The sequence below is a fragment of the Mustela nivalis genome (assembly GCF_964662115.1).
Source record: "Mustela nivalis genome assembly, chromosome: 9".
Taxonomy (NCBI): Eukaryota; Metazoa; Chordata; class Mammalia; order Carnivora; family Mustelidae; genus Mustela; species Mustela nivalis.
In genome coordinates, this window is record NC_139028.1 from 109,066,436 (window position 1) to 109,077,726 (window position 11,291).

Here is an 11,291-nt window from a genome sequence, read left to right on the forward strand (position 1 = left end):
TTCATTTATGTCTGAAGTTTGGGAAATGTTTTTCCTACATTTTATAAAAGCCTTAACCAGGATCACTATAAACTGTTGTTGTAAAACAATTTAAGGGCACCTGGGTGGCTCAGTTGGCTAAGCGACTGACTCTTGATTTCCAGCTCTGGTCATGATCTCAGGGTCGTGCAACATACCACACCATGCAATGCAATATCTCGTTGAATTAGTTGCTCCCATTGCGCACCTATGTGGTAGGGATGGAATGACAAGTAATATAATAAACACAACATAGAGTGATAGATGCTACAGGACAGAAAACAAAGATAGATGCCATATGACAAAGCCATCACAGAGCATGAAGCAGGGAGTGATTTTTCCTTTTTTGGAGGAGGGAAAGGGAAGGGGTGTATATCAGAATATGGCTTTATTTAACACTTGGCTGAGTTCTGAAGGATTCCTATAATTTGTCTAGGTGCCCAATATTAATTAATTGGATAAATTAAAACTGTTTATCTTTTAAGCTCTCTCAAACTTGGAGAGTAAAAATTAAGCAATACTTGGACTATAGCTAAGTCTAGTAGCAATTAAAGCAATTTAGAATATCAAGTCTCCAAACAATTCCTATTTGTGTTCAAACATTGACCGACAGGGGATGGTCAAGTTAAAAGTGAAGTTAGCCTCTTGGGGCTTTATTGAACCAAAGCTGGCAGGGAATTCCCCAGAAATAAGATGAGAAGAACTGAGAATTAAAAGAGAACCCAGAATTCTGTCTCTGTAAGACCCAAAGTCTTATGTTTCCCCCTTGGGAAGACACAGCAGGGAAGGAATAACAGTGTCCGGATGTGTGCTCCCCTCAGTGCTGGGTGGTTTCTCAGAGTGACAGTCTCCACGATTCCCAAGATCCTTGAGAAGAGGATTCCACTGTGGGCTTCACTCAGCTTCAGGGAAGGATGTGGCTGCCAGGTTCTCCAGACATAAGGTAAGGAGAGCCCAGGGAAGACCAGGCTGGTTGAATTGTTGTGTGGTCTAGACCCTGGGGAATGGACCAATGAACCTTACCGACCTTGGGATTCCTGATCCCCTGAGGGGCTTCCTGGGGTGGAATTACAAATGAGTTGGAATATTTGTGCCATCTCCTGGAGCAAATGAAGTGACACAGTTTATGCCAAATATTCTAACAACAAGCAAATCTTTAAAACAGACAGCCCACTGCTGAGGGTGAGAGAGTAAGTCTGCCTCTCTCTCAAAGTGTGACCAATTTCCTAGGTTAACCGAGAGCGGTGAGAAAGTGTTATCCACCCTCCTTGTAGGAGAGGTACATGCTTCATTGGGACACCCAGGAAACATAGTGTAATCTACTCAGTTTCTGGGTTACATGCTCAATGCCTAGTTGGTAGTAGATGCTCAGTAAATACTTGTCGAACGAGTGGATGCAGAACAGTCCTGTTAATTATACCGTATGAGGGAAGAAGGTAGAGGAGTATGCCTAGGCTCCTTCCTTCTCATCAAGGAAGAGGAAGGGATCTTTCTTTGAGTGTTCGCAAAATCTTTGGAAGCAGTACTGGTACCACAAGAGACATCAAAGAAGATGCAACATTATTGAGGCTTTATATTTCCCAGGTAAGAAGAGAACTAGAATTCCCTGATCCGATGTTTAAGCCGCAAGGGATTACGCATCAGCAAAGGCAGAAGAAAGCAGACAATGAAAGAGAACATTTAACTACCACCAAGCTCACAGGGTTGTCATTTTTATACCATTGAGAGGAACTCAGAGAAGGAGCAAAATTGGGAATGGAGAGCGGAGAGATTTCTCATTCACTTGTCAATACCTTGGATGAAGACACATAAGGCAAGAAAAATTTTTTATTCATATAATATATTTACTAGGGTTTGAATACTCCTAAAAATAGAGTGCCTTGCAATAAAACCCTAGCTACAGTAAGATCAAAATTCACTTGTGCATTATAAAGGCAAGAACGAAACAGAAACAGAGTTACTGGAGTTGAGGAATGATAAGCAGTTGAATATAAAACTTAAGTTTTGGACTTCCTTACAGCTAAGGCAAAAATGGATTAATAGTCAAGTAGGACGACATATATGTGTTCATTAGAGAGAAACGTGTGTGTCTGGGCAAGGGTGTGGAGAATGTGTTGTGGATTCAGGTGAGTCTAAGCAATGAGAATTAGAATTCCTTATCTAAGGAATGTTGAACATCTCTCTGTAATCAGTGTGATTCTGTTTTGCAGTGGAATATGCTGTTGTTTTTAAGACATTCCACACAGAGAACTTTTCTTTAAAGCTGGGTGTTATATGCAACTGATGATTCACTGAACACTACATCAAAAACTAATGATATTATATGATAATGATATGGTGGCTAACCGAACGGGGATAAAAAAAACTTCTGGGGCGCCTGGGGGGCTCAGTGGGTTAAACCCTCTGCCTTCGGCCCAGGTCATGATCTCAGAGTCCTGGGATCGAGCCCCACATTGGGTTCTCTGCTCAGCGGGGAGTGTGCTTCCTCTTCTCTCTCTGCCTGCCTCTATGCCTACTTGTGATCTCTGTCAAATAAATAAATAAATAAATAAATCTTAAAAGAAACAAAAACAAAACTTCTTTGAAAACCTATTAATGTTCTGAAGAAAATTTTGAGGGATATTGGGGTTATTATGCTTGAGGGATGTGGCTTCCATATCTGATCTAATATAGCTATAAATGGGCATTAGGCCAGAAACATGTTCATTAAATTTGTAGATGACAATGGGAGAGAAATCGATTGCTTGTTGGAGCAAAGAATTGCAATTTTCCGTAAGATCTTGATGGGTTGGAAGAATGAGCTAACTCTAAATGGTTGGCTTTAAGAAGAAATGAGGATGGGGCGCCTGGATGGCTCAGTTAGTTGAACGTCCGACTCTGGGTTTCGGCTAGTGTTGTGGTCTCCAGGGTCATGAGATGGAGCCCCGAGTCAGGCTTCATGCTAAGCAGGGTGTCTGCTGGAGATTGTCTTTCTTTGCTCCTTCCCCGCCCCCACTCTTGCTCTCCCTCTCTCTCATTAGAGTAGATAAAAAAAGTCTTAAAAAAAAAGAGATGAGGATAAAGAAAAATAAAGAGGGGAAGGAGAGAAGGGAGGAAAAGGAAGGAAGCGACACAACAATAAACTTAGCCCAAGTCAAGAGTATGATATGCCTGGGAATTAACAAACATAAAAATAAATATCTAGATTTAGCGCCATCTTGGTCTGCCTCACTGGCAAGTGTGCAGATCCCATGGCCGTATCTGGATGTTAATCTTGGTTCTGACAATGAGTGGTTGTATAACTAGGGGTGTGTTATGTCTCTTCAGTTTCATAGCTTCTCAAATGAGAATTCTAAAAATTGATAACATTTTTATAACAAAAAAAAAATAAACCCACATTTTTGGGAAGAAAATTTGAAAAGTGGAGAAAGCATGAAGAAAACGTCATCCCTCATTTCTCCCCAAAACACTATGAAGAGTGTACTGTTGCCCTGTCTGCTGGCAACAGAACTGGTTGTTGCCATGCACGCAGTTTGCTTCTTTGTTTTCTTCATTTAACGTCATATTATAAACATCTTCTTACTTTATTAAACCTCTTTATTATAACACTTTTAAGGGAAATGTAATATTTTGTTACATGGATATACTCTAAGTGACTGAAATGTTACTTTCCATTAAGCATTTGTTTTGGTTCCTTATGAGAAATTATTAAGACATACTATACACATCTTTGTGCCTTTGGATCCATATTCTGGGCTATTTCCTTAGGGTAGATCCTCTAATGAGAGTGCTGATTCAGTGCATTTGACATCCGTTTTTTTGTTGTTTGTTTGTTCGTTTGTTTTTTTGGTGTGGGGGGGTAGTAGGGGGCGAAGGAGAGGGGAGAGAGAATCTTAAGCAGGCTCCATGCCCAGCACAGCACCCAATGGAGGGGGGTCTCGATCTCACAACCCTGAGGTCATGACTTGAGCTAAAATCAAGAGCCAGTGCTTAACCGACTGAGCCACCCAGATGCCCCAATGCACGTGACATCTTAATCATTTCTTGAAAACAGCTGATTATTTTTGTGGTGTCTGGGTGGCTCAGTCAGTTGAGCTGCCAGTTCTCGATTTTGGCTCAGGTCATGACCTCTGAGTCCGGGAATTGAGCCCCTTTTCAGGGGCTCAGCGAGGACATGGCTTGAGGATTCTCTCTCCCCTTGAAGCACCATGCCGCCCCCCATTCTCTCTCTCTAAAACAAATAAATAGATCTTGGAAAAAGAAAGAAAGAAAGAAAAACAGCTGATTATCCCTCCAGAAAGGATATGCTTAGTATCAGAGTGCTAAAATGAAGATTACTATTTCTACTTCAAAAGAACTCAGTATCAGTTGCTGGCATTGATAGGGCCTCAGTAAATCTCTAGTATTCATGTCAATATGGAATTACATTGTGCCTGGCACTGTGCTAGCGTCCTGGGCATTAGTGAAGAATGGGACCCAATCACCCCTGCCCTCATGGAGCTTTGAGTCCATGCTGAGCAGAGAGCCTGATGTGGGGCTCCATCCCAGGACCCTGGGATCATGACCTGAGTCGAAGGGAGAGACTTTAACCCACTGAGCCACCCAGGCGCCCTACCCAGTGTTTTTTTACTATTCTTCATTCTCCTGCCAGTACCTCTCATTGGCCAAATTCAATCAGAAGCCACAGGTGAGGGAGACTGGTTAATGCAGTTCTTAGTGACTAGCCTCCCATGGGGCAGAGCAGGGTGGAGAGTGGATCAGGAAGCCGACTTAGAATAACCAACAAAATCTTCCTTTTGTAAATTATTAAGAGGAAGGGTGGTCTCTGGAAGTGACAGAAATGGAAAAGTGAAAAAAATGTAAAAGTGTCTAGAGAGGTAGAGTAGCATTACAGAGGCTATGGGTGAGGAATTTCAAGAAGTAGGGACAGCTTCAAATGCAATGCTGATCAAGTCAAAAGTAGCTGTTGGATTCAATGATTTGGAAGTCATTGGTGACCTTCACATTAGAGTGGTTTCAAGGAGTAAGATGGAAACTGGATTGCCTGTACTAAACAAGAAGTGGGGAATGGTCATAATGGGAAGGAGATAGGGAGGCATCAGAGGGTGATGTAAGATTGCGGGAATGTGTTACGGATATGGTGTAGGTCTTATGTTCTAGGTCCAGTGCTAGTGAGGGTGATGATGGGCTGCCTCCAAGTAGCTTTTGTTATTTCTTTCTGTGAAATTGGAGGCTGGGTCATCTATTATTAGTGAGGAAGGAGGTAGCAGAGGAAAGACTTGAAGAGACCAGGGAGGTTTGCACTTTAGAGGACTGGGGACAGTGCTGGGGTTGGTAATGCCCCTTTGCTGTGGCCCTGTCAGCAGGGTTTTGCAATCTTTAGTCCTGTTCAGCCTGGAATAGGTATGTTGGATATTACAGAAGACAACAGGGTTGACAAAAAGTCAAGGAGCCAAGGATAGTAACAATATTGGAAAAAGACTAATGGAAGAGATAAACCATAGGTCTTGGTTGGGTGGAAGGGAGTAATGCCCAAGGAGGCTTATTTGGAGGAACTGGAAGCATCAAGGTGGTCTTGAAGAGTTGGAAGAAATGAAATATTAATGATTATTACTACAGTCATGGAGAGCTTACTAGGGGCCAGACACGTTTACTTCTCAAAACAATCTTAAGAGTTTTGTCCTATTGTTATTTTTAAAGATAGAGAAATTGAAGCAGAAAGCCTCAACGAGTTGCTCTAGGTCATACTCTTGGTCAGTGGCAGATTAGGGATTAGAACCTAGATGGTCTAATCCCAAAGTAGATTCTAATCCCAGAGGCTGTGCTCTTGAGAACCAGGGGAGGAATTAGGGAACAGAGAGATCTGTGGTCTGGGTATGGTATTCTGACTTAAGATTTTGGTGTGATGCAAACAGATACTTACACACCTACGTTCATGACAGCATTATGCACAAGAGACAAGAGGTGGAAACAAACCAAGTGTCCATGAACAGAGAAATGGATAAACAAAATGTGGTATATACACACAATAGAATGCTATTCAGCCATAAAACATAAAGGAAATTTGGTATGTGCTAGCACATGGATGGACTTGAAAACATGATGGTTAGTGAAATAAACCAGATACAGAAGGACAAATATTGTATGATTCTACTTGTGTGAAGGTACCTAGAGTAGGCAAACAGAGAGAGAGAGAGAAATTGGGATAGAGGTAACTAGAGGCTGGGAGGAGAACTCATGGTGAGTTATTGTTTAGTGGGTACGCAGTCTTTGTTGGGGATGATAAAAAAGTTTTGCTTATGGGTAGAGGTGACAGTTACACAACATTGTGAATGTATTTAATGCCCTTGAATTGTACACTTACACACGGCTAAACTCATGAATATTATGCAATGTATATTCTTTTTTTTTTTTTTGCAATGTATATTCTAATACAATAAAAAAGAAAAGGATTTCTGAGGTGAACTACTTCTGGGTGATTACAACAAAAAGTCTGATTTAGAAGTGCGTTGCAGAATTTATTTATTTACTTATTTATTCATTTTTAAGATTTATTTATTAGAGAAAGAGCGCGAGAATGCACAAGTGGGAGGAACTGAGGGAGAGGGAGAGAGCATCTCAAGCCGACTGCACTGAGCATGAAGTCTGACACAGATCCTCTCTCAGGACCATGAGATCCCAAGCTGTAACCAAGAGTCAGATGCTTAACCGACCCTGAGCACCACCCAGGTGCCCCAGTTGTGGAGTTTAGCCTGGAGAAAAAGATGGTTGGGGTTGGGGAGCTCAAGAAAGGGAGAAGCCAAGAGTTGAATGGGTCACCCAGCAGGAGCTCTGTGTCCTGACATTAATCTATCCTCAGGGCACAGCAGGTTACCGTCAACAGGCCCAACTCCTTGACTACATGGAGAGTGCAAATCAAACTGGGATGATTCACTTCCACTTCCGCCCCTTCTCCAAACTGCCTGAGGTGCAGATGCTGATTTTCGTGGCCTTCCTAATCATGTACCTGGTCAGCATCAGCGGCAATGTCTCCATTTCTCTCATCATCTGGATTAACCGTTCTCTGCACACCCCCATGTACTTTTTCTTGGCCAACTTGGCAGTTCTGGAGATCTTCTACTCTTCCACCATTGCCCCTCTGACTCTGGCCAGTGTCCTGTCCATGGAGAGAGCCCTCATCTCCCTGCCTGGCTGTGGCACCCAGATGTTCTTCTTCATCTTCCTGGGCAGTACTGACTGCATTTTACTAGCTGTCATGGCCTATGACAGGTTTGTGGCCATCTGTCATCCTTTGCACTACACCCTCATGATGAGCTGGCGCTTGTGTGTCCAGCTGGCCCTGGGGTCTCTAGTGCTGGGTTTCATCTTGGCCATGCAGCTGACTGTGCTCATCTTCCAACTCCCCTTCTGCAGCAGCAAAGAAATCAGCCTATTCTACTGTGATATCCTCCCTGTCATGAGACTGGCCTGTGCAGATACCTGGGTCCATGAGGTCACGCTGTTTGTGGTCAGTGTCACTGTCCTCACCATCCCTTTCCTGCTTATCACTCTCTCCTATGTCTTCATTGTGGCCACCATCCTGAAGATCCGCTCGGCAGAGGGGAGGCACAAGGCTTTCTCCACCTGCTCCTCTCACCTGACTGTGGTCCTGCTCCAGTATGGATGTGGGAGCCTCATCTACCTTTGCCCCAGCTCCAGCTACTCTCCAGAGAGGGGCCAGGTAGTGTCTGTGGTTTACACATTCATCACCCCTGTGCTGAACCCCTTGATCTACAGCATGAGAAATAGAGAGCTTAAGGATGCTTTGAAGAGAACAATGATCAGGTTCCTGTTGTCCTAAATACAGTGAAGACTCTGGATGTTCTTCTCCAACATTGCTGGGAAGAAACAAATGAGTGTTCTTTCTGGAAGATGAGGAGGTGGGAGCTAAGAGGTCACTGGATTTGTACTGTTACTTCTTCCTGTTATATTATTTTTGAAAAGTCATTTTTCTTTTCTCAGCCTTGGATTCTTCATCTCTAAAATGGGGATGAAAATGCCCAACAGACTTAAACCTGGGGTAGTTGTGAGGACCCAAAGTGAAAATACTTTGTGACTTTAAAAGGGAGATGACAACCGTGGATGTGGTCATTGCTTATCCTCATCATTACGTGTAGAGTCTAGGTCTTGTTCTCAGGTTCTTAGCAGGGTCATATGTACATGTGAGCAGGGACAGAACCAAGAATGAGATACATATCAAACCGAGACCATTGCAACCACTCTGCTGATTCCTGTGGTGCAAATGCTGGGCTCCTACCTTCTCGAATTCTCTTTCATCCTAAATTCTTCTTCCTGGGAAGAGTGATGGGGAAAGAGCAGGAGCTTAAAAGTTGTGTTTTTTTTTTTTTTTCTTACATTTATACCCAGTGCTAATCTGTCTCCATCTTAGTATCTGACTCTGCATTAGTTATTAGTCTGAGTCTAACTCACTCTCCCCATGTCCATTGGGTATCCTCCCCTCAAGTTCCTTCTGTCTCAGATACAAACACACACACACACACACACACACACACACACACACACACACACACACAAGTCTCACGTTTCTCTTTGTCCCTAGATGCTGTGGTATGAATATTTGTGTCTGCCCACCTCTGGTTCATCTGTTGAAATCCTAATCCCCAGTGGGATGATATCAGGAGGTGGGGTCTTTGGGAGGTATTTAGGTCATGAGGATGGAGACCTCATGAATGGGATTAGTGCCTTTAAAAGAGACCCCACAGAGCTCGCTGGCCCCTTCCACCATGTGAGGGTACAAGAAGTCTGTGACCTGGAAGAGGTTCCTCACCCAACCCTGACCTCAGACTTCCAGCTTCCCAAACTGTGAGAAATACATTTCTGTTGTTTCCAAAGCCGCCCCAACTACGGTACTTCGTAATGGCAGCCCAGTTGGACGAAGACATGAAGTGGACATAATTGGGAGGTTTGCTTTTTTAATTGAGCCTCTCTGGGTCAGGGAGGGGTAATGTTGGTTCAAATCTCAATTCGGGTTGAGGAAAGCTTGTTCTGTGGAGATAAACACTGGCTGGGCACAATGGAGGGAAAGGACTGTAGTGTGGCTGTGAGCGGGAGCGTAACTGTTGTAGGATGATCCCTGTTTCAGGGTAATGGCATTGGTACATCAGAACATAGATGGTTTACTGTCTTTTTGTAGGGTGGTGGAAGTTCATTTATTCCTCTGCCCATTGATTAGTGAGTCATTTATTGGGGTGCTGGACTGGCTCAGTTGGTGGAATGTGCACCTCTTGAGCTTAGGGTTGAGTTCAAGTCTCATGTTGGGTGTGGAGCTTACTTAAAAAAATAAAAAAAAAATTATGAGTGATTCATTCATCCAACAACATTTAAGAAGACAGTAAACAACTATTTATTGAACTCTGCTATGTACTATGTACCCACCTGTGGTAGGTTGGGCAAGATGTAGAGAGGTAAGAGGCAGTTCCTGCCTTGTAGGAAGGGAAGTCTGGTAGTGTTGAAGAACACGGGCCATGATAGCCCAACAGCAAGTGATAGAATGCAGTTAGCTTCTGATGAGGGACAGAGAAAGGAATCAAGGCAAGTGTGTCTGGGGAGGTGGCATTGGAGCTGACCATGCAGGTGTTCAGGTCTCTCTGTGTGCAAACAGGAGCAGGATGGGCATTTCTTTCTTTTAAAAAGATTTTATTTATTTATCTGAGAGAGAGAGAGAGAGTGCGAGAGAGTACATGTGTGGGGGGTGTGGAGGCCGGGGGGCAGTTGGGGGGCAGAGACAAGCAGACTCAGCTGAGCCTGACTCGGGGCTCAATCTCATGACCCTTAATGGACTGAGCCACCCAGGCACCCAGGAAGGGCATTCCTGAAGGGGGGATTGTAGAGGCAGAAGAATGAGCTCTTTGTACCTCTGTTTCCTATCTGAAAAATGTTTGCTACATTTTTTTCTTTTGTTTTGTTCTGAAAATGTATCATAGGCTTAGAAGGCAGAAACCATGGCCAGGATTCGTGTTACATGGAACTAAAATGTTCCCATCTTCCTTTGAAAGACAAGAAGCGGGGGGCACTTGGGTAGCTCAGTCAGTTAAGCATCTGCCTTCAGCTGGGGTCTTGATCCTGGAGTCCTGGGATCTAGTCCCACATCAGGCTCCCTGCTCAGTGGGGAATCATCTTCTCCCTCTGCCTGCTGCTCCCCCTGTTCCTGTTTGTGCTCTCTCTCTCTCTCTCCGTCAAATGAATAAATAAAAAAAAAAAAAAAAAGAAAGAAAGAAAGAAAAGAAAAAAACAAAAAGACAAGAACTGGAAAGGATCTTCTTTGGCTCACTTACGGACACTTTGGGCCTCTCCCGTGTTCTAGTGCAGTATTTCACTAGGTCGGTGTTTTCTGCAGGACATGAGTCCTGTTGAATAATTTCTATTTGGGAGAAATAAACTTTCTGTGGTCAAACAGGTGTGAGGAGCACTGTGTTGATCAAACCCCCACCAGTGGTCTCCTACAGGTTCACTCAGTGCCTGTAATGTGCAAATATGCAGTCAGACTCTAGGATGTGGGGTGCATTTCTCTTAGTTTTCTGAACTCTGTCCCCACCAAACTCTTCTATTCCTTACCCTGTTGAACCTGCTGAGGTTGATCGACTACTCAGAGGGGGGTTTCTTTCACTAGTGACTGAAATAGTCCAGGTACTTTTCAATTCCTGGTGCTCCTTGAGAAAAACAAGTGTAGTTATCATGGGTTTGCAGGCTTCTTCTCAAGGATTGCACAAGGGAATTAATGATTGCCCATTTATCATCACAAAAACCCAGGAGACAGACCCTGTTGTTTTCTCTGCTTACAGATAAGGAAACTGTGACACAGGGAGTTTCAGTAGTGTGTTCAAGGTCGCACAGCCAGGACAGGCAGAATGTGGGATTTTGGTGTAGATGGTGTGTGGTTTCAAAGCCCAGGGAACAAAACTACAACCTCTCTCAGCAAGCTCTCCCTGTACTATGGAAGCTTGGGGAATCCCTTCATTTTTCTATACTTAATTTCATAATAAATGAGGGAAGTAGTATCTACTCTATTCCTCCAAATTATTGTGACATCTTTGGGGGACACGGAAAAACTGTAAAAATACAATAAAAGATTCAGCATGGTTGGTTTAATATCCAAATGGAGGGGTGCCTGCATTGGCACAGCTGGTAGAGTACACAGCTCTTGATCCCAGGGTTGTGAGTTCAAGCCCCACACTGGGCTTAAAAACACAACATCCAAATGGAGAAATATATGACATGACTTATTTTTTTGGTTA

The 11,291-nt window shown here is 43.5% G+C and overlaps 1 protein-coding gene across 1 annotated transcript; it reads left to right on the top strand.

Moving 5' to 3' along the window:
• Window positions 1-6,898: 6,898 nt before the first annotated feature.
• LOC309840550 (olfactory receptor 10V1-like) lies at window positions 6,899-7,837 on the top strand (the record flags this gene model as incomplete). Its single annotated transcript, XM_082682715.1, has 1 exon — window positions 6,899-7,837. The coding sequence occupies one exon, from the start codon at window positions 6,899-6,901 to the stop codon at window positions 7,835-7,837; it is 939 nt and encodes a 312-aa protein (XP_082538841.1).
• Between the last annotated feature and the right edge of the window lie 3,454 nt (window positions 7,838-11,291).